Here is a 23,406-nt window from a genome sequence, read left to right on the forward strand (position 1 = left end):
CCGCGCGGTGCGATGCTGAGGAGATGTCCGGTCGAGGAGGCGGTGGCGGTGCTGTGAAGGCCTGGGCTGGGCGGCTTCCTCTGTGTGAAGGCGCTGCGGAGCTGCTAACGGTGCGGTGAATGGAGGGGTCGCATGAAGCCCGGCTCCGTGCGGCCGAGGGCCCGCGTTGCCAGTAAGAGGTGCGTTCTCCCGTATCTTTGGCCGGGTGGGCTGCTGAAGCGAGGTGCCAGAAATGTCCTGGTACTGTTCGATGGCTGCGTTGGTTGTGGCCTGGCCCTGCCGTGCTGGAGGCTGGCAGCACGCAGAGGTGAGCAGCACGAGGCCCTTGGTGGGGCTCCCTGTGTGCTCAGGAGGCTGTCAGAAGGCTGTGAGAGTGGTTTGGTGTTTGTTACCAAAAGGTGAGAATTGCTGCCAGCCTGTTACCGTGATATTTTCATTTGCAGGGTATTTATCTTACCCGCATCGTTTGGAGGAGCTGCAGTGGGTGCAGCTCGGTGTGAGTTCTGTGGGACGAGTGAGATGGCAGAGATGAAGTTGGATCCAGTGTAAGGTAAAAAACAATAACCTTAATTCCACAGCTCTCTTTATTTGCAGCAGGTGAATGTTTTTGTGATGAAGGCTGTGGGGAGATCCTATTGCAGCCCTCCAGTGCTTGAAGGGAGCTCATAAGCAGGAGGGAGTGTAACTATTTAAACTGCGTGACAATGATAGGGTAAGAAGAAATGACTTTAAACTTAAAGAGGGGAGACTTAAGTTAGTTGTTGGGATGCAATTCTTCTTTCAGATGACGGTGAGGTCAGGCTGGCGCATGCTGAACAGAGAGGTGTGGGTGCCCCATCCCTGCAGTGCCCAAGGCTGTGCTGGATGGTGCCCTGGGCAGCCTGATCTGGTGGGGTCACAAGGGGTTGGAAATGGATGATCTTTAAGGTTCCTTCCAACCTGAACTCAGTTCTATGACATAACTGAGACAGGCCATTCTGTGATTCTACAGTATGAGTCTCTCTATAGTTTAGCTGTTAGAGACATCAGATTTCTGCTTTCTCTGCAGCATGGATGAGTTGTTTTATTTACTGTTTGATAACGTTGGTTTCAGTGTGCTAAAAGTTACTACAGCAATGTTTTAGGATGTAAACTTGGCAGTTTTCAAACTGCTGGCTTAAGGTGAATTTTATTTTACCTCTGTTTTAAATTCTCCTTTACAGGTGTGAACAAAGGTGACCCCTAGGCTGAAGTTTCACCAAGGAGGGCTCGGTCTGGAATGTGGTTTAATAGCACAGTTGAAGATCTTTGGAAAAGTAGAGCATCTGAGGTGTATGGTAACCACTGAGTTCTGGCCTGAAGCACTGATTGAGCAGCTGGGGAAAGGACCTGTCAGCCCTGGGAGCACAGGTGAAGGCAATTCAACTGTGAGACAGGAAGGGGTGGAGCCTGGCTGCACCTCTCTTAGCTCTCATTTAAGGACTGACTGCCACGGGGGAAGGATCTCTGGTTGGAGATCCCTCCCTTGCGGAGTCTTTCCTGTGAGCCTAAATCTTCAGAGTTGGGTGAGCACCTTTCCTTTTTCTTTGCAGCACCATTCCATCTGCACTGGTCTTTTTGCTATTGTGCTCCTGTATTGCCGGTCCATTGTTCTGACCTTTCTGATTGAAACAATAGGTATCAACTATCACCATGGGGAAAAAATAAGTGTCTGCGAATCTAGAGATTTTTATCCTTTTGATTTCTTGGAAAATAAGAATGTGTTCTTTAAAATTATAAACTGCTCTCCTCCAGAACACAGGGAGGAATTTATTCAAAGTTCAAAACCAAAAGGAAAAGTTTAAACGTTGATTCTTTCTCTCTGCCCCATGCAAGCATGTGCTACTTATGTTTCAAGGATTTTAGAAGACTTGAAAATTGTTGGGAGAACTAAAAATGCATGGAAATATTCTGGGGATCAGATGGTGAAGTGTCCTCTCACAACTGTGTGTGCATTCTGAGTAACTGTGCAGAGTACAGCTTTTCTTAAACAATGCCTGCTCACTGGTTTGACTGTTACATTTAGGGCATGAGAAAAATTAATTAGCTTAGAAATTGATGTGATTGTGCCATAAAGACTCAGCTTTGCTGTTTTTGTAATAGAGGGAAAAAAAATCTGTTACATTTTGGTGCGGGAATGCTAAGTCTTAATTGGGGAAATTTTATTGTGTTTCAATGAAGGAAACGGTTGCCTCTATCTGTTGTAGATGTCATTGACTGGAAATGCTGTGTGCTGACAAACCTATGGAATCCTGTCTTGTCAGAGTCCTTAACGGAGCTGGGCAGCAGTGCTGGGCTGAGCTCAGCCCACCGTGGTGGGAAGCAGTCGTGGGGACCCGTGGTCAGTGCGCTGTTGGAAGATGAAGATATTCTGTTCTTGTCTGTACCTTCTGGTTTTTAATGTTCGAGTACAAAGAAGTTGATGTTGTGAGTAATCACTGCAGTTAATGTTTGATTTTTGAATGTGGTTCACGTATTTATTCAATTCCTTCTGTGCTGAAAGTCATCTGTTGTTAATTATGAGACCAACAAATTCTAAGTACAGGTTTGCACGTAGAAGCTGATCGTGTGTCAGGATCTTTGGCCCAAATCTGAAATGCTAAAGGCACTCGCTGTGGAAGATGCTAAGGCTTTATTGAGTTACATTTTTTACAAGCTTCTTTATGATTATCTTCTAGGTATTTTCTGATCTAACATTGAAAAGCTATTTAGTGTGACTGCAATTAGGTGATTTCATCCCAGATTTGTATTTTGCTATGCACATCTCTTCCCCTTTTTTTAATGTGAAGTGCTACAGCTTTACTTTAACATAAGTTTTATATGAAAAGCAGCAGGAGGATTTCCCATGTCTGTAAACTTACTGAGTAGTTGAGCGTTTGCTGAAATGAGCTGCTGATTGTTTTCTGTCTTATAATACTCCTTTGTAGACCTCCTGGTATCTGGCTTGTCCCTGCTGCATCTATACAATGCGTTCCTTCATGTTTTGTGTAACATCTTCCTCAGTCATTTGTGTATGTAAATACAGAAACTGGAAAGAGAAAATTCTGTTTGTAAATTGTCCATCTTCCTGCCCTCGCTTCTCCACCCCTCCAGTGTAGCTGGAAGGTTGGTCATGAGCAGGAAGTGAGAACAACATTGATCACTGGTATCCAGGAGTTCTGAGGAAAAAAGGGCAAAATCAAGCATTGGAAAACAAACTATATGTTCTGACAATACAGATTTATGCTTTGAGACCCTCAGTATGGGAGTGCTGTAGGTAGAAAAAGTAAATGAAGACCTCAAGGTGTTGGTTTTGTGCCTTCTGTTACTTGTTCAGTTACTTAAATCTCTCCCCGTAGTTGTTAGCGAGGTGCAAGCAGAGTGAAGCTTAAACCTAGAAGGGTTTTTGTCTCGTATTACTTGCCTTTTTTAGCTAGCCTAACTCAAGGGAGAATTATATTAAAACAAAGTATCTTTCAGTGCTGACATCTGTGACTGTGTAACTTCTGGCACATGAGTGATTCCTGTTGATTTCTGCTCTTATTTGCAGGTGCTGCATGTTTGTGTCACAAGGTTCTGTCTTCTAACACTGTTTCAAGTAGGAGAGAAGAACTAAAAAAAAAAAAGACGCTGGGAAGGGATGAATACTTCTGGTATGTCCCAAAACTTGTTTTGTTCCCCAGTTGTTCAGTGTTATCTCCCCTTTATTTGCACAGTATCTGGCATACCAGCAGAGCCTGGGAATTCATCGTGTTTAGCAAAACGAGGAAAGAAATGGAGTCACCCATTTTTGCTGTTGGCAGCGATAGCCTGATCAACACTTAGCCATCAGCCTGCCTCCTTCCATAACTTTGACGCTAGTTTTTAAAACCACTTTTTGCAGCCGTTTGGCCCCAATATGCAATATGTGTTGTTTTTTTTTCTTCTTGGGCGAACTAGTTGTTACTGCTGTGCTTAGCAGAGAGGGCTTAGCCGAGTTTTGGAGGTGTATTTAGCAGCAGATGTACTGCATATTGCCCTTCTTGTGACAGTGCTTAAGAGTATTTAAGTGTATCCTTCAGCACTTGACTGGTGACCAAGCTATTCTTTGTTTATTTTCTGAAGCATTGAACATTTTGTTACAAACGTAGGCTGATGTTACTACAGATAAGTGGTTTTGTTCGTGGCTTTGATGCTTAGCTTGCTGTGAGAAAGATCCCTGTGCAGGACTCAATAAATAATTGTGGAGGGCAGCGGTTCCACCTTCTGTGCACGTGCTATCTATTTTGTAGATAAGCATTCAGTTGTTGTGTGGCTGTTGGTCTTCCTTTTGAAAGCTGTCCTGTGTATGACCAACTTCAAAACTCTTGTAAAATCTCAGGAATTAGGTCGATGTTGTAAACTGAAAACATAAGATAGACTTTCAGAATTATTTGGAAGGGGAAAATATGTGTATATGAAGTGAAGGAATAGCATGGCTCTGAGTCAAGTGAGCAGGCTGTGCAGCTTTCCTCAGGCGTGTGAAAAAACAAAATGCTGTGACTTGTTAGACCTGTGTGAGGAGGAATAGAGAACATATATTTCTAGGCAGTCAAAGAACTGTGTGTGGATTACTACAGAAGTAGGAAAAGAGCCTGAGATGTTGCGAAATTGTGACAAAACTCCATTGCAAAACCTGATGAACTCGGGTGTAGTGTGGTGGGATTAAACAAAATCAGAGGTGGGGGAAAAAATGACAACTCGTGGGGCAAAGAATTTAAGAAGTTGAAGTATTAATATTCAAATAAAATACATTTTGTAACTTAAGTAGAAAATGAAGTGAAACAGTTTGTACTGAAGCTTATCAAAGAGTCTACAGGAAGGTTCCTGAAGATGACGAGATCTGGAGAATTCTATTGAAAGTAGAAAATCCAGTTTTCTTACCTAAGCCTGTATCTGTATCACTTCAGAATAAACAAAGTTTTTGTTTCATTTTTTTTTTTTTTACAGCAGCCATTTGGGTAACCTAAAGCATGAAGACCATGATGCTGGTATTTACGAGGCCTGCACACCAGGACTGTGAGTGCAATTGGAGCTAAAGGAGCCTCGCTGTTCTGCTGGGGCTTTATGACAACTTCAGGAGCATTTGACAAGTTCTACTCTATTCAATGGGAAGAAAAAAGGAAATGTAGTTTTTATGCTTTACAGAATGATTAGGTTTTAATTTAGCACAAGTATCCCAGACCAACATGGTGTATTTCTTTCTTAAAGTCAAAATAAGAAGCATATATGGTAGAAAGAGAGTACTGAGCAAAACTTGCTCCAGTGGATGTGAGAGCTTTTGTGTCTGACAGTTTAAGTAGCAAAGAAAGTGAGGACAGTTCTTGGGCAGGGGACTTGAAGAGGAATGTGATTCATGGGGCACAGTGACTGGTGTAATTAGCAGTGCAGCTGCTGTAGTGCCCTGTGCCAGTGCTAAAAAAGCCTGTCATGGCCCATGCTCGGCTGGTCGCAGTGTAAGTGATAACGATGGCAGCAGCAGTGCCAACTCCAGGCTGCTGAATGCGAGTGGAGCAGTTTCTGCTAGGTTCCAGATTGGCGCAAAACCATCATGGGGTTTCCTGAAGTGTTTAGGCTGAGGAAAAACTCTGGTATTGGAGGTGGCAGTGTTTTGTTTTGTGTTTCTTTTAAAGAATAGTAAAAGAGTAGCAACGCAGAGGGATTGAATTAATCTGATAATGAGTAAAACCTGTCAAATTCAGGCAAGGAAAACCAAAGACTTGAACACCTTCAGTTTTAACATTTTCAGCACGTGAGGTTTTGCTTCTGTAATAAATCCATTTGTTTCAGTGTTCTATTAAATGAGTTTAAAACTTTTTGCTGTGATAGAACTCTCTAACTGTCATTCTGTAATATCTGAAGCGTCTGACCTGTGGTTTGGTGTTAGTTTCCATTTAAGCCAAGTGACATATTTCAGACTTGACCCAGAGTGGAATCTGGAGTGTGGAGCTCTTGAAGCACAGGGACAGAAGAATGGGAAGGAATGTTCTGCTGGACCCAGGATTCTTTCTCTGTAAATGGCTAGACCAAGTGAGGAAAAGCTTTCACTGGAGAGTGAGGGGAATTTTGAAATACTAACCACAAAATGTTATCCTCTGTCACTAATGTGCATCATCAGAACTCACTTCTCTAGCACTTGACAAATGCAATTTGCATTTAAAATTGAAGTGGATTGCCAAAAGTCTTACATCAGTCTCACATCAAAGACAGCAGAATTTCCTAGAATTCAAGGACTCTGATACTTACTGTCAGAGCAATCTGTTTAACTGCCTAGCCCCAACATCTGCATTAGCATCTCCTACCATTCCACCTGTGCAGTAGAAATAATCGTTTTGTCCTATTTAAAAGAACACTTAGCTTCCTTCCTAGCTGTTCTAAGTGTAACACAACCATAAATGCATACACATGCAGTGTTCCTAATTTCTTTGTCTTCCTTATCCTCTTCAAAGAGTTTCTTGCTCTTTTTCAACCTTTTACTTGTCTTTGATTTCATTTCTGTCAATTCCATCTCCTGTTCTTATTAACGTGCCTCCCTCAAGTTTGTTTGGCATTCTTCAGCAGCGGTGTTTATGGCTCAATTCAAGAAAGAGATTAAAGAGGGAATCACAAGCTCCTGCATCCTAAGGTATCAAAGGTTGTTAGCTAATTTATGAAAACATTCTGTAATCATTCCTCGTTGTCTCTGTTGACTGATGGTACGAGTTCCACAGGCTTAAATCCAGGCACAAAGATGAGTCCTAAAATAACACTACAGAGTTTCTCCTTGTGCAGCAAGAGACTCTGCTCATCCCAGGCACCTGCTGACTGCAGCCTGAGTGACAGTAAGTGGTGTAGTTCTGTGGCTTATGTGTCCAGCATGTATATATGTGTACACTGGGGCTCAGCACTAATAAAGTCACCTTTTGTGAAGGCTGTATTGCATATTGTCTTTGTCATAGGTGGTTGTTAATTTATGGAATGACAATCACATGGTATTTTTGGAAATGCCATTAAATACTAAGATTCTCAGTTTGCTTGAAGATTTGGTGCTTTTTTTTTTGTTTTAATAACAAAAATCTCAAGCCTGAGAATGGTAGTTCAGTCCTTTTCCCCTGGCATCTTTGAGCCTTTTTCCAAAATGATAAGCAGGATGAGAACTGATTGTTTTAAAAATTAAAATAATCTCCATTTAAAGCCTGTGAAGTAAAAATAGTTCTAGTTTTAAAATGAAAAATACTATTTTAGATGTTACAAAAGAAGTTGTGTTCACCTCAGAGCTGACTCTTCCCTCTCATCAACAATTAGATATTCACAGTCTCCAGAGGAGGTTAGCAAATAGACTGGTTCAGTTGGAAGGGGCCTACAAAGGTAATCGTGTCCACTTGCATTACCAGCTTAGGGCTGACCAAAAGCTAGAGCAGGTTTTGAGTGTCTTTTAGTGTTTTGATTGAGGTTTTTTATTTGGTTGTTCTTTGTTTTTTTTGCTAATGTGTAGAGTAGTGTGATGTGTGCCCGCTGCTTTTTTGCCTAGTTAAATAATTCAGCAGTTAAACTCCAGGGTAAATCACAGGTGGTAATGGGATATGAAACTCTTGTTTTACCCAGCTCCCTGGGCAAGACAGGATTTTGCAGATTTTATTGGTTCAAAACCTCACTGAGGGAGAGGGAAATCTGACCAATGGATTGATAACTGAGTAATACCTGTGAGATGTACAAAGTAGGAGGAAGAACTGAGTCTGTTCTAAAGATGAGTAAATTGAGATGAGGTAAGTGATCTGCACATCACATGGGAAACCTGGAGATATATATGTATAAATATATCCAAATGTGAACAGACCACAAATTTCCTATCCATCTGAAAGTGCTTGGTGCTGCTTGGACGTGCAGGCTGGTCTTTGCATATTCCGTGTGCCTTCTGCCATTTTCATGCCCGGTGACAGAAATAGATGCAGCTGCTCTTAAGACATTTAGGAAGAAAATGAAAACTTAATAAATTGAAGACTTGTGCTAGAATATGTGGGTGTTGTCTTTGTTCAAAGGGAGAGCGAAAGGGAAGGAAGTAAACTCTTTAGCTTAGAAGTTATCAAAACAGAGTTACTTTTAAAGTAGAAGGGCATTTTTAGAAACCTACAGGGCAAGATTCTTATTGATCTGCACCAGAAATGCATTTAAGGGGGAAGTATTGTACTGGAATAAGGAGAATAGATGGTGCAGTGAAGGAGGCTGAGCAGGTACTGGGTGTGGTGGCCTGGCTTGTATTGTTGATGGAATTGTTGCCACTGACCTCATGAGCATCTTGATTTTGGCTTGTGAGCCACTTACAGTTCCGTTTCTGCAGTGAGGATAAAGAGCAATCAACAGATTTGCACAGAAGCTGCTGATAGACATCAGCCATGAGATCTAGCCTGGCATTTAAATAAAGCTTAATTAGACACATGTTTTTCTGGAAATATTTGAGAATTTCTGGTGGTCACTCTATGGCATTTTCCTTTCTAGGTGCACATGGAGTCTGTGATCAGCAGAAGCAGGAGTTTTATGAGGAGCACGCGCTCTGTGTCCTCTAAAGCTGTAATTCAACTGTGTTTCGAGTCTGCTGAGGCAGTGGGAGCTACAGGGGTGAGGCAGGACTTGGGCAAGTAGCGTGCAGTTCTACTTCAGTCGATGCTGGGGTGAGGGTCCCTACCTCCTTCCCCATGGGAAGGTACCCTAACCCAGGGAACGCTTCGTGCAGCACTGAAATGGAGGCCTTCGCAGAAAGATAATCCTCAGTATGCTTCTCCAGTGAAATGTATTACACGTTTGTTAGTTTTTGGGTAACAGCCAAATCGTTCGTTGTCCCTCCCCACACACGCTTCCATTTATAAATGAAGTCTTCAGTCTTTTGAATGTCATACAAAACTGTTCAAAACCAGACTTGAGCAATTGAAATTCAATTAGTTCAATCAGAGCGATTCAATTGACACAGCTGAGTTCTGCAATCTGAACAAAAGATTTTGCTGTAATTGTGTAGGAATATATAAATGCTGATATGATTGTCTTGTCCTCGGCCCTCCAGAAGGATGTATTGCATTTTAAAACTTACTGGCATGCACCCCATTTTCTACTTGATGCTTCTGTGGTGCCTCAGCCCCTTATCGAATTGGAGGTGAATACAAGCAAGTGTGATTCCTGTAGGCAAACCTGCTGAAGGTTAGGCATTAATATGTAATGTATTGCTAATTTGGTGAATTGAGTTGGTCATCCAGTCTGTCTTGAGACAGATGATCTTGTAATATCCATTTGCACATGATGTTTCTGATGAATCATTTGAGGTTGTGATTCACAGCTTGACTGGAGTGATGTTCAAGTCAAAAAATGTACTTTATCTCAGAGCAGGAAGGGCTATGCTGTCTGCTTTTCTTGAATCTACACCTGTCAGTCTGCAATGTACAATCGAGTGCAAAGCCAGGAGAAAGTAAGTTTACTCCCCAGAATGAGAGCCAAGAAGCAGAAGTTTCCTTGGTCATCTTGCTTCTGCCACAAGCAGCCATGTTCTTAGACCTGTTTTCCAATGGTACTGTGACTGGTTGTCACCAGGTTTTTTTTCTTCCTACTTCTTTCTTGACCGTGTCTTTTAGGTTTTCTGTAGGTGATGGAAGACCAGAATTGTTCATCTCACGTTCCTCATTTCTGCATGAGCATGAAACCAATGGTCTTACCAGCAGTTCTGGTGTTACCTAGCTCTGTTTTCCTTCAGAAGTTAAAATCTCATGTTGTCTGTGTAAATGAAGCATCAGCTCATGCATCACGTAATTAAAGCAGAGATTCTCATCTTTCTCTGCCAGTCCCCCTTCATCACTGTCTCAGGCACAGCAGATGAAACAGCCTTATTTGCTTATCATGCAAATTCAAATCAGGCATCGTCTGAAATAAGACTCTCTAATCCTTCCTAGGGTTGTCTAGACTTCCATATTTCTATGTGAGATTTTAGAGATGAGTTCCTTGGCCATCTGCACATGTAAAACTTCTGCAATGTTTCACTGTTTAATTAATCACCCCTTCCAACGTTGTTTTCCCCAACATGACATATTTACTCCATGCAGAGTGGTGGTGTGCAGGGTGGTGGTTTGATAGTGCAGCCCTTTCTTCTCCCAGATTGCAGCGTGCCAGCCTCTGTTGTCTGCTTGTTGCATTTAAGATCATTATTTTCATATGAGGAAGAATATCACACAAACAGCCTCTTCTCCTAAGCAACCCTTACTTTACTGTAACGATTGCAGATGTCCTTGGTTATCTCCTTCCATGCAGCTGGACTGCTCAGTGCTGTCTTGCTATTTCCTTGGATATTCCTACCTTCTATTCTGCTGTTATCTCGTGTTACATTCTTGTGCCTCTTGTGGAATTTCTCTCACGTGTTTATTCTGCCCCAGGACCCGGTGTGACTCAGAGGTTGGACTTGATAGACATGATAGTAAAACAAATAATGATGGAACATGAAAAAATCAGACCTTGACTGGCAAGTACGGAGAGTGAGCTGGTCTATAATTCCATTCAGGGCAGGGTCAGCCACGGTGTTCTTCTGTGTTCCGAGTGGATGTTTGTGTAGGCTGCTCTTGGAGGTCCCTGATAATGGAATTTCTGCTCCCCAATAATTTGTTCCATTACCTTGCTGTCCTCGCTCGTCGTATTGTCCGACCCGAATCTTCCATTTCTTTTCATATGGGCGATGAATGAGAAAAAGGCGTTTCCATTTCCTTTTGGTACTGTTAATATTTAGTGGAAAGTACTTTCAGATTTCGTGGTCTCTTTGTCGGGGCAGCCACCTCTGTTTCCTCGTTCTCTCCCTGCATGTTGTTTTCTGAGCAGGCGGTTGCTCTGACCGACTTTCTGGCTGTAACCTGTGTGAGGCAGGCTTAGGGCACAGCATTCAAAGCTGGGTGCTTTACTCCAATGAGATCTAGCTTGTGTTTGTCTTTGTTCCCCACATAGTGCAGTGCTGCTGTCAAACTGAAAAAATAACCACTGTTGACTCATGCACACCTGTAATTTCTCTTTTTTTCCTGCAGTGTTCTTTTTCTTTCTGCCTGGCGCTTGTGGTGGAAGTGGCAGCAATAATAAGTAAACTGGAGGTAATTCTCGATGAGGATCTGAGTCTGGATGGTCAGTGTGTCAGTGCCAAACTATCTGATTGGCATGAGGAAACTGCATGGCTTTGGGCTGGAAACACAAGTGGAAAAGATGCTGAGGCTGTCCAGACGTCCGTGGTGGGATGTAAGGCGTCTGATTTTTTTTTTTTTCATGGTGTTTTGGATTTATCCTTGCAGCAGCGTTATCTGTTATTTCAAAATTACTTCTCTGACATTTGTCCCTCGGGTAGTGTAGGTAGGAGGAGGAACTTTATCCTTTTTCAACTTCTACTTTTGGGAACCTGAGCAAAAGTGATATCACAGATACCTGTGTACGTGATAGCATCCATTACAAAGGTAATGTTAGTTGTTCTTCTCTGGACTTGTTCCTTGCTAGCAAGAATAATTAGATATTTACTCATTTTTCTTAACTATCTCATCCTGGGCCTCATTCACAATGTGAGGGATCCCAGTTTAATTGCTGAATCTTAAATTTTAGGGACAACGTAAACAAGTGTAACTGTATCAGGTGCTTTGAAGAGTCTGCAGGCCACGTGGCTGAAATCTGTCCTTCCCACCCACACAACTCAGTGCTGAGGCAGTTGAGGAACATGCTCTGCCAATACCAGGCCAAGCAAAACCTCACCCGGATTCTCAGACTGATAAAAACAATACTGGAGGAAATGAAGGAAGATCTGAACAGAAGAATTTCTTATTATTAATCACTATCTGTACTGAGTGCAAGTATTGCTATTCTAGGCCTCCGAAAATGACACGTTATTTTCCTTTCCTTTTAAATATGACAAAAGCAAGCCTCAGACTAAGTAGCAGATACTGAATATTCCAAAAGGATTTTTCATCTGCTAAACATAAAGACTTCTCTCCAAAAAGAAGCAGGCTGGTTAGGCCGTATATGTTTGTTTTTCTCCATGCAGGATGTGTTTTCCCACTTCAGCTTAAGCTGGATAAACAGTTGCGTAAATGGAAGCACTTTCTCTTAACAGAAATACTATTACTAAAAAGTCATTTAATCAACTGAGTTTCACAGTATTCACAGTTCACCCTCTTGTGTGCTAGAGTTCAGCACTGTACAAACAGGATCAGAAATTCTTTGCTTACCTAGCAGCAAATTGGCTGCTTAGTCAGATACGCCGAGCACACTGCTGAGCATACAATGCTGAAATAAAGTTTTGATAATTGAGCTTTCTCTTACAGCATCATTTGTCGCGGGGTCAGATTTGTCAGACAGCTGTACAAAGTGCCTCAGCATGCTGTGTGTCCTCTGAATGAAGTGCAAAGCGCAGATCTTTATGTGGAATGGATGGTGGGAGATGAGCTAGGGAAATACTCAGAGGCTTCCAACGTTATTACTGCTCATGGGCTGCGTTTTTCTGTTTGAAAATTCCCAGAGCTTGCAATATATCTGTATATTTAAAAGCCCCACGAGGATGGGAATAAAACACACTTTTCTTTCTTTTCTCCATACTTCATGGATAGCTCCTTTCTTGAAAGCCACAAGTGATGGAACCTTGTTTGTTTTCGTACATCCATTTCTGCTGTTTTCACAGTCATCTTGAAAAGTCCTGTTTCTGTCATTGTTCCTTAAATATTTGCTTTCCTATCTCAGATGGCCTTATGGATGGAAACCCATAGGAAGTGAATGTTTGTGTTTATTAATGCTTCAACTTCTGCTAGTTAAGAGCTCTGGAAGATAGAGCAGTATGGGCAAAACAAGTAAGAGTTGCATTTTGAAATGCTATTTGTGCAAGTGCTGTGGTTGCTGTCTGTTTCCTCCAAGGCAGCTTTAGGAGTCAAGTAGGTGTTCAAAACTGACAGTTAATTTGAGTGAAAATAGATGCAAAAAGTGTCTGTTGGCAGCTGTGGGACATCTTAACTGAAAAGTACAGCAAGTGTGGATGAGAATGTGTGTTTGTAAAGAAAGGTGGGTGTTCACCTGGACAGAATCAGGTTCTGGAATACAAAAGGTTGAATTAGCATGTGCAGGTATGTGGAACTGCATTCCAATGTGTGTCCTCACTCACAGTGACCAAGCAAACCCAGCTGCTGTGTATGCTGGGCTTGTTTTACTGTGCCTGAACCTCATCCACTCAGAAGTTCGGGATAAATGATCATACAGAGGAGAAGAAAAATGGCTTGAGTGTTTGTATTCTATTTGTATTCAGTAGTGTGTCTGTGAGCTTTAAAAAAACCAACAAAACGAAGTTTCAGACCAGGTATTTCTGCATACTGGTTACTGAAGGTAAGGCCTGGTGTACAGGGAAAGTCAGTGCAAGGAAAGTACTTGTTATTGTGGTAGAAATCAATCATTTTTTATGCTGTGAGGTTGGAGGAAAAAAAAAAGGGATTCTAGTATGATATTTACTACCTTGGGTGAATACTAGAGGGGGATTTTTGTTCCTCTACAATAAGACAGTGGCTCAGCAACTAATAGTTCTCACAAGCACCAACAAAACCTTTTCCCTTCGATCTCATCTTAGAATCTTCAGCTTCTGCCAGCCTTCCTCTTCCTTCTGTAAATACTTGTGTCTTTCTCTTCTTCTCTGACTGCAAAGGAAGCATGGGTACAACTCACAACTAGGAGCAGGAAATGAATTTAAGCAAAGCGAGGTGTTGCTTGGATAATACACACATTTCTGCAAAGGGCTTCTATCACAAATCCATCTTAGAATGGTGGAGCATCATGTTTGATTAAATGAACTCCAACAAAAAGAAGAGAAAAGGCAATAAAGGAGGTACAGAAGGATTTGAGTTAACTAGGGCATCCTATTCAGAACCTCAAACAGCGATGAAAGGCCTGCACTGCTGAACAGGCAAAGTAAAATAATCGGAGTATAACTGCAGTCTATGGAATCGTGGTGCTCCAGAGGGGCTGCGAGTGGGGTCCTGCCATCCTCTTGCACTGCTGCCTGCTCTCCCTGATTTGTTGTTTGCTCAAATCAAACCCGAGGTCAGGAAAACACGTGCTGCTGTTGTGAGGTAAATGCTGGGCAAGCGGTCAAACGAGGGAGGCAGATCCAACCACCTGCTGGCTATTGAGGCCCCCTGGTCTTTTTATTTCGTTGCTGGGATTGCAGGCAGTGCCTTGTTTTAGCAGAGCAGTAGCTGGATGTTTGGCTGGTGTTAGGATGGGAAGAACCGGTTTGGGGTTAACCCAGCACTGCCTTGTGTTCTAGAGCATTTCTTCCTCTGATGTAGTAGTGATCATACCTGCTGCTTAACTTGTTCACTAATAGGGATGAGCATGTCTTATCCTTTTTTAAGGTAGAGTAGCAAACGCTAAATGTATTTGGTCAGCATTGTCACGTTGTGTTTTATCCATATTTCTTCTTGTTTCAAGGTACGTAGATGCGACTTGGCTGTTAATGTGGCTGTAACTGAGCCCTAAAATGGAACTGTTGCCTAACATACGTAGTCAGAGAGTCCAAAACCAACAACACAGTGCTCTTGTCTTTGTGTAGATGACTGTATGGGGACGTCACTGATGTTAAAGTGCTTTTAACTTGTTGCCCAACAAGCACGTGTTGTGGCAGCACTTTGTTAGCATATCCACTGCTGTTTCCAGGATCTTATCTTCTGTTTCTGGCTCTGGAATTCTGCATCTCTGGATTTCTAGAAACCAGATTTGTTGGTCTTCCATGAATTTAGTAAATATATATCGCCAAACAGGCTTCATTTTGTATTATCCCTGGGGACTCTGTATGGAGTACAGCACGAGTGTTGCTTGCTATACTTGATTTTAACAAGTTGGAGTAATTGAGAATAAGGTGAAATCTTTAGCGTGTACCAGCTTGGACCAGGAGGTATTTGAGTGCTTGGACCAGGAGGTATTTGAGTGCTGTGAAGTCTGGATGGAAGAACTGTTTTTGTTCAGACAGATTCTCAGTCTGTCTCATTTATATAAAATAATGTTTAAAAGAGATATTCCTAGGACTTTTGCTCTGAAATTTCTCTTTAGCAGTGCACCGTGATTCGTGCATGCATTTCCTCAGCACAAGAAACTGACTTTCTGCTTTGTAATGCCACTATTAGAAACTGCAGAGGTAGTGATAGGTAGCAGTGGTACCACTTTCTACAGCTTTGCCATTCCTCTGGGGCTGATCTTTGCCACGAATAGGGTACAACAGGTCTGAGAATTGAGGAGCACCTGGTGTAGCGCTCAGCTGCAAGCAGAAGGAAGGAGCAAAGTGATGCAGCAGTGAGTGCTGCTGCGTGCCGAGGTGTGTCTTGTGGCCCCTTGTCCCCTGAAGGGGTGTATGTGTGACATAAAGAGGCACTGATCAGCTCCTGGGCTCCTCAGCAGGCTGACACATCCTCCTAAGAGCATTCTGTCAATGAATATGCCAGTGATAAAGTGGTGGTTTTTGTTGTTTTTTTTTTTACCTTGCATTTCACCGGGGAGGTGTGTTGTCACTCGTTACCTTGCTGGGCAGGTTTAATGGGATGGAGGTTCTGGGAGAACTGGTGGGACTGGAAGTAAGTCATACTCCTTCAGTATTAAAATTGAGCTAGGCTTCTGAATTAAAAGTGGTTATTTGCCTAATTTCCCTTCAGATGCTCTAATATACCCAGGGAACCAAGGTTAATTGTCTGTTGCATTGCTTTTGGTTGGCTCAGATGCAGACCTCAGAGTGGGAGGAGAGCAAGGAAAGACCTATGGGTGGGGGATGAGGGAAGGTAGCACACTTTGGAATCTTTTAATCCCTTCCTCCTAAAGTAAATGAATGAATTTGTAATATTTTCTTTGAGCAGAGCTTCTTGTGTCTGTTCTGTGGGCTGTCTGCGTTGTCCAAAGACTTCTAAATCATCTGCAGACCTAGCATACTATTTAGGGAAATGTGCACAGCTGTGCATGCACTTATTAGGCACAGTAGTTGTGCTTTTATGAACTGTCTTTGTACAAATGTGATGACACCAATACAGGCAAGTTTAATGAATGAAGTGGGTTTCTTTTCAGATAAACTCAGTTGTGTCAGTACAAAACCTGTGCACAGGCGAACTTTTGCCACTTGTGTGGTAGAACAAAGGTGAGGTGTGCTCTGCAAGGTGTATCGTTGTACTGCTTTCCTTAATCAAGAGGAAACTGAGGAGATGGTATGAGGCACTTCAGGAAAAAGTGGGAGTAGAGAGGTTTTGGTTATTCTTCTCTTGATTAGGAGAATAGAGAGCTCTGGATGTCAAGGAAGAAGCTTGGCAGCCATTCAGAGATTGTTTCAAGTGTACCGTGGTGGCATTGCCAGCATCAAGCAGCAAAGTTGCCCTTCTGCATCCAGTTTCCAATCAGCCCCATGCAGTACAGCTGTAAGCACTCGTTGTGCTGCTACCAACTGGCTGTGGCTGGGCCTGCTTCAACTCTGCTACTTGTCCTAAAAGGAATAATTAGCTGCTTTAAATTTCAATTTAACTGAATAGGAAAGGTTCAGGTAGGCCAAAGCCTGTGCCACCAACTCTCAACAAAGACAACTTTTATTTTGAGAGGAATGCATTTTAAAAGCCCTGTCTTTCCTGTGCCAGCTTCCCTCCAGCTGCTTTGCTGGTAGCAGGATCCTAATTAGAACTCTCCTGGAACAGAATTCCTGTTCTAACCATGTGTGTTGCCATTGATTTTTCACGGGGCTGCTCAGGTGAGGTTAAACAGCCACGGAGTGATACTGAGCTCACAGCTGTAATGGGTTAAAAGCACCCGGTCAGACTGTGGATAGTGAATCCTGGTTATAATGAAACGGCTGATAACTTCTGGGGAAAGAAGGTGTGATGTTTTCCCTGTGATTTTCAGTGGCAGCATTTCTCAAGGGGTGTCGATTCACTTTCCCATTTAAAATTATTTGGAACCCTTCCACAAACAATCAGTGGTGTCCCACTGGGCCGTACTGCTATGCAGTGACACAGTGCCCAAATACCTGGGGCTGCCCCAGGAACTCCAAGTGCTGATGCAGGCAGCCCAGCATGGCAAATCCTACAGCTGTGCTGCTGCTGACCTTGGCCTGCTGCGCCTCCAGCTCCAAAGCTCCTTGGATCTCCTTGGCTTGCCTGGATCTCCAGCAATCTCTTGACAGGTGAAAATGGCTTACTTGAAGTCCCTAGGAGAGGCAGATTCCCCTTTGGTCTGCAGTTCACTGCACCAGCACCCGCCTTGCAGTGCATGTTTGCTCCCAGCCTGGTGCCTCTGCTGTGCTCTAAATGTTCCTCCTTTAATTAAATTCTTTAATTACTGTTTTTCTTTGTGGAATGCCTCATGGTCTCTTGGTCTTTTGATACCATCAGACTGAAAGGGAGAAGAAAATCCTTTTAAACAATTTTCTGACTCCCTCTAGAGGATTTCCTTCTGAGCCCAGCAATGGCCACGCACTGGGAGCAGCAGAGCATTGGCTCACAGTGTCTGCACAGCTGGGTTTCAGCACAGATTGCATTTTTCCAGCACCCACAGAGTGCTTTTCTTTTCCTGTCAGTTCCTGCTAACGTCTCCCTGATTTTATTCCCACTGTTCTTTAAATATAAATGCTCAAAGGCCATTTTTCCTCAGGCAACACAGGCCTGGCATTCTCTGCCAAAGGATCCCACTGCAGCTGTTGCAGCCTGGAGAACGGCTGTTCTCACATGTACAATTCCTCTGGGCCGAACTTTGGGGATGCCCCTCATCTCTCCCATCACACCACTTGCATCTCAGTGCCCGCTGCAGGTAACTGCTCATTTCCATGATACCACCTTTCCCCCTGCCCTATCTAAGGGTGCCCATAGGTTGCTTGCATTTCTGCACAGTCCTTCCTATTGCTGCCCATTGTGTCGTGCCCCACCTGCTCAGAAATGCCATTCGAGTGGAACAGGTGATGCGGCTTCTTTACAAAGGGCACAGGAAGAGTGCAGAGCTTTGTGATACAGCATCCTACTGTGGGCCTTCCCAGAAAGCTGCCAACTTTGTGCCTGTGGAAAGGAAAATCCTCTGCACGAACGCCTTCTAGTGAGTGTTTGAACAGTAAGGGGCTCACTCCTCCATCCAGATGTGTTGTCTGTTTAACCATCCAGTCCCCCTCACTTGGATGTCTGATGACATTAGGGGAATGCTGTTGCAGCAGCAGGAAAAAGCCATCCCAGCTCCGCTCTTCCCTTTCTTGGCTCAAAATCCCCTTGTTCTCTCCCTTGGCATGCAGCCATGGGTCAGGAGCTGGGTTATTGCTGCGCTGAGCCACGCTTGGTGTGATAGGGGTTGCAGCCACCCCTCATTTCCTAAAGGAGCCGTTAATCAGAGGATGGTCAGTGCCACGGGGGGAGGCGATCCTCCCCTCTGCCCTGCCGAGGCCACATTTACAGTCCTGTGCCCGATGCTGGGCTCCCCAGCTCAAACAGCCCAGGCTATCCAGGAAGGAGCCCAGAGGAGGGACAGCTCGCGGTGTGGGAAGGCTGAAGAACCTGGGTCCGTTCAGCCTGGCGGCGATCTGATCCAATATCTGAAGGGGCTCTGCAATAACTCCGCGCCTCTCCGGAGGCCCACAGGGCGAAGCACGCGGCCTTGCTCCCAGCCGCCGCCTCCCGCCGCCATGCCCTGCAGCTGCTGTGCGCATGCGCACAACGGGCAGCGCCGCCCCGCAGCGCAGCCATGGCGTTGGCCCTGCGGGTGGTGCGGGCAGCGCTGCTGCTGCCGCTGCTGCCGCCCGGCGGTGAGGGGCGGCCGGCCGTGCTGAGCAAGGGCCGTTCTGTGGGGGTGTTCCCGAGCCCAGCGCTGTTAGTTTGGGGTGACGTTTGCTGTCGGAGCTCTTGGTTTTGTTTGCAGCTCCGTTACTGGTTTGTGGTTCCCGCAGGGCGGCTGGGGAGGGGATTCTCGTAAGGGCAGGTAGCGATAGGGTGAGGGAAAATGGCTTCAAACTGGAAGAGAGTCGGTTTAGAGCAGATATCGGGAGGAAAATCTTTACTGTGAGGGCGGTGATGCATGGGTTGGCCAGAGGTTCGAGGCCGGGATGGATGGGGCTGTGAGCAACCCGGTCTGGTGGGAGGGGTCCCCGCCTACAGCAGGGGTTGGAACTGGGTGGTCATAAAAGTTCCTTTCAACCCAAACCATTCAGCACCAAACCATTGGTGCTGGAACAGCTGCCCAGAGAGGTGTGGATGCCCCGTCCATCCCTGGAGGTGCTCAAGGCCACGTTGGATGGGGCCCTGGGCAGCCTGGGCTGCTATGAAATGTGGAGCTTGGTGGCCCTGCCTGTGGTGGGAGGTTGGAGCTTCATGGTCCTTGAGATCCCTTCCAACCTGGGCCATTCTGTGATCTGCCATCATTGGTATGTCGGAAAACACAGAATTAGGAGATAACGTGAAGGGCTTCAGCTTGAGCAGTTACTGTATGATAGGTGTTGCCTTTGATGTGTTTCCCTTTGTGCGTCTTTAATTATTCACCGGTTGAGGAAAGCAAACCACCTCGTATGGCAGCATTGACATATCTTCTGTAAATATGAAGAGTGCAGCAATTCTAGCACAAGTGCATTTGTACTGAAGTTTGTTACCAGTGACGTAGGTTGGGGGCTGAGCAAAGCAAACATACACCATTTACACAACTGTAAAAGCCATTTAATTCTCTTACAGCATCTGGGACAGCCCTGTCCAGGCCAGGAGTAGCAGCAAAGGATGAAACCCTGAGGCACCTGCTGGCTGTTCTGCACCACGCTGCGCGAGGAGCTCAGCACGCAGCAGGAGCTGCCACCCCCAGCAATACCACCACTGCTCCTTGGCTACAAGCGTGCAGGAGGAAGGCTGGGAAGCAAAAAGAGCTGGTGAGGGGCATGGTGAGAAGGAAACCTGCTGTGCCAGCAATGCCGTCCCCTCTGCCCCAGCCAGATGTTTCTGTTGCTTTGTGTGGGTTTGAGTCTGCGCAGCTGGCAGCAGCCATGGCAGAGCTGGCATCAGCACTGCGAAGCGGGGGTGCAAAAAGGGAGAATGACATTCTTGATCAGTTAAAGAACGGATTCAGTGACATCTTTAAAGAGTGTTCTTGAAGAAGCCATGCTAAGAATCACATTGAAGCTTCAAAACTCCAAACTGACTGCGAAACGATGACGAAGGTTGCTCAGTGGGCTTCTCCAACCTGCAGTGGTTCCTATGGGTGTGCAGGAGATGGCCGCCCAAGGCAGTCACATGTGGAGTATCAGCAGTTACACACCACGTTCTGTGCAAATGTGATGATAATAAATTGGCTCCAGGAACTCTTCTTTCTCTTTTTCTTTACTTTTAGGCAGACATATTTTCATTTCTGATCACTAGAAAGCAAGTTTGTACTGGTGCTATTTTTATTTCCTGCTGCTGGTTGCCAGATTTGTGGAGCTGTATATTATGTCTGTTTTCTTTCTGTTGGTTTCAGTTAAATTCCTAGAAAGCTTCTGTCAGCTATTGCTGTTCCTTGAAGCTCAGCCCTCTGCACGGGCTCAGGGCTGGAGATGGGAGCTCACTTTTCTTCTGGCATAAAGGCGCCTTTAAACTCAATCTGTCCACCTGTGTGGTTTGGAGTTCAGTATCCAGAACATCCTCCTCCATCCTTTTTTGTCATTAGAATGGATTCATACCATGATTATGTTTAAAGTTCGGCATATTTGGTTAAAATATCTCCTCAAACCTTTTTCTCCTTCTGCCCACTGGAAGTCAACCGTCCATGCTCCTGCCATGGGTCGCCGAGGCTGCGGAGCAGGGAAGTCAGGAGCAGTGAATGCATTTTGAATACAGAACCAGTGGTCTGCGGTGCCTTGGGATCACTGCCTTCAGAGAACCAAATCTGCCCTTTTATTTTTTTTCAGAGTATTTCGGTGGGGATCCGTAAGGCAGTGTCAGATCAGCTCTAAAATAAAGAGGTAATTATGGGAACGTCACAGCCAGATGCTCCTTAATGGTTCCGTTGAAATCCATTTTCGTTTTAATTTGACGTGAAAAGCTTCAGTAGGACTGAATTAACATCAACCTTTAAAAGGATATGGAGGGGCTGCAGCTCCTCGGGGAGAGTGCCGGGCTGAGCAGCTGCTGCTGAGGAGTGCTGGGAATGAGAGCTGCGTCCAACGTCTGACTGAAGGTGAGCAGCGTGGGTTTGTAGCTCTGCAGGTGAGACGTGTCGATAGCAAAGCGGCTCAGCACAGGTGGGCAGATTGCAATGCTGAGCTCCATCCCCTGTGCTCTGAGGCTCAACAGGATGGCTGGGAGCTCCCGAGGCTCCCCAAGGGCCCCAGTGCTCCCAGCCGTCCCCATCCCACTGCTCGCCCTGCAGGCTCCTGGCACCATGAGCGCGGCTGAGGATGCGGCGTGGCTGCGCTGGGTGACGGAGCGGTTCCAGAGCATCGCAGGGCAGGGTGAGGAAATCGGCGTGGAGGAGTTCAAGGCGGCCCTTCAGGTGAAGGAGGTGAGCGCCGGACCCTGCACTGATCTCCACTGATCAGTGGGGCTGAGCACTGCTGGCAGCGGGAGCTCACTTTGCAGTACGGGGTCTGGGCTGTGCAGAGCATCCCAGAGCTGCCCCAGCACATCCATCCTCCGCAGTCCTTCTTTGCTGAGCGTTTCTTCGCGCTGTTTGACGTGGATGGCAGTGGTACCATCAGCCTGGGGGAGCTGCACGGTGCCCTGAGACTGCTGCTGCACGGCACTGCTGCCGACAAGCTGCGCTTCCTCTTCCAGGTCTACGATGTTGATGGTGAGAGGGTGGCTCAGTGCATCCAGCCCTGAATAGTGCTCTTTTGTCCTGTTGGGATGGGAGTAGCATCCATCTGCAAGGCAGCAAATGCACCGGCCTTGTTAGCTTTGCTTGTGGAGAGACAGCTGTGCATTGTGTTCCCTGCTGCCCTTGGTCGAGGAGAGAAGCCCCGTGGCAGCATCAGAACGGGAATGAATTTTAGATCAGAATTCTCTCCAATTCTCCCAAACCAACGTGCCGGTGAAGGAGCGATGGCGTCGCTGTGGGTGGGCACAGCTGTCCCTTCAGGCAGGAGGGGATGGCACTGCAGTGGAGGGGTTTGAGGCCGGGCTGTGAGGCGGTGCTGCTCTCCCTGCAGGCAGTGGCTCCATTGACGCGGCTGAGCTGCTCCTGGTGCTGCAGGCCTGCCTGCGTGAGAGCGAGATCTCACTGCCACCACAGCGCCTGCACGACATGGCCAGGGTGCTGCTCGAGGCGGCCGACAAGGATGGCAACGGCTCCATCACCTTCCAGGAGCTGCAGCAGCAGCTGGAGGCCTTCCCGGGGCTGATGGAGAACCTGACCATCAGGTAGGGATGTGGCCGGTTCCGTGGGGCACCCTTCCCTCTGTGAGAGCCTCTTCCCTCCTGCTGTGCTGTGGGGTTTGTGCTCTGTGGAGGCTCTCAGGCCCACAGCAGGAGCAGCTCAGGGCTGCCCTCCAGCAGAGCGGGGTGCCCTGCGGTGCTGCTGAGGGCAGCTCAATCCTGTCCCTTTGCTCAGGAGCGTGCTGGGGTGGCTGCAGCATTTGGGGGTGGGATGGGGACTGGGATGTGGTGCGAGAGTGGGTGAGGAGCTGGGATGCCGGGGTGGGTTCTGGGATGGATAATGGGATCATCGGATGGTTTGTGTTGGAAGGGACCTTGAAGATCACAGAGTTCCAACCCCCTGCTAAGGGCAGGGATGCGGGTGAACGGCTGGGATGGTGGGCAAAGGATTTGCACGCAGGGATGCATGCAGGGTCAGTGCCCGGATGGGCGCAGGGTTGGATGCAGGATGCCATGCGGTGCCTTGGCAGTGCTGCCAGCTGGCTGAAGCCCCCAGCACCGACACGGCAGAGCCGGCGGCCGCGCCGCCTGACTTCGTGGTACTGGCAAAACCGCCGCGGCCAGCTCGCCTTCCTGGGGGGCTACGTCAGCCTCAACCTGCTGCTCTTCATCCTGGCTGCCCTGCAGCACGTCGGCCGCAGCGGGTGGGTGGCGGTGGCCAGGGGCTGCGGGCAGTGCCTCAACTTCAACTGCGCCTTCATCGCCGTGAGTGCGGACTCCGGGCCGTGGGGAGGGGGATCGGGATCGGGATCGGGATCGAGACGGCGGGGTGACGCCGCTGGGCGTCCTTACAGCGCCCGAACCGCCCCTGCCCCGCAGGTGCCGATGCTGCGGCGGTGCCTGACCCGGCTGCGTGCCACCCCCGCGGGCAGAGCGCTGCCGCTGGAGCGCTGCGTGAGCCTCCATCAGCTGCTGGGGAGCGCCGTGCTGGCGCTGGCCGTGCTGCACACCGGAGCGCACGTGGCCAACTTCGGTGAGCGGGGAGGATGCGGGTCCGGGGAGGGGCTGGGGCTGGGGCTGGGGTTGGAGATGCTCGCTTCGTGCGCTGCCT

At 46.4% G+C, this 23,406-nt stretch overlaps 1 protein-coding gene across 14 annotated transcripts in view; it reads left to right on the top strand.

The window, feature by feature from the left end:
* Positions 1–23,406, top strand: part of NOX5 (NADPH oxidase 5) — a 30,029-nt gene that overhangs the window by 2,231 nt on the left and 4,392 nt on the right. For 2 of the 14 annotated variants that reach the window (XR_014885972.1, XR_014885963.1), the window contains 6 exons: positions 444–550; positions 1,203–1,389; positions 2,283–2,445; positions 3,548–3,650; positions 4,966–18,896; positions 19,689–20,305. Coding sequence is in view for 1 of the 14 variants with exons in the window: in XM_085234273.1 (XP_085090399.1) it covers positions 21,238–21,483; positions 21,621–21,771; positions 22,130–22,340; positions 22,826–23,060; positions 23,175–23,328 (997 nt within the window). In the remaining 13 variants the exon portion in view is untranslated. Of the gene's footprint in view, positions 1–39; positions 551–1,202; positions 1,390–1,571; positions 1,657–2,225; positions 2,446–3,547; positions 3,651–4,965; positions 18,897–19,688; positions 21,484–21,620; positions 21,772–22,129; positions 22,341–22,825; positions 23,061–23,174; positions 23,329–23,406 lie in introns of those variants that run through there. The other 12 variants (XM_085234273.1, XR_014885969.1, XR_014885970.1 and 9 more) reach the window with 12 other exon arrangements.

This window comes from Meleagris gallopavo, chromosome 12, assembly GCF_905368555.1.
Source record: "Meleagris gallopavo chromosome 12, MGAL_WU_HG_1.1, whole genome shotgun sequence".
NCBI lineage: Eukaryota > Metazoa > Chordata > Aves > Galliformes > Phasianidae > Meleagris > Meleagris gallopavo.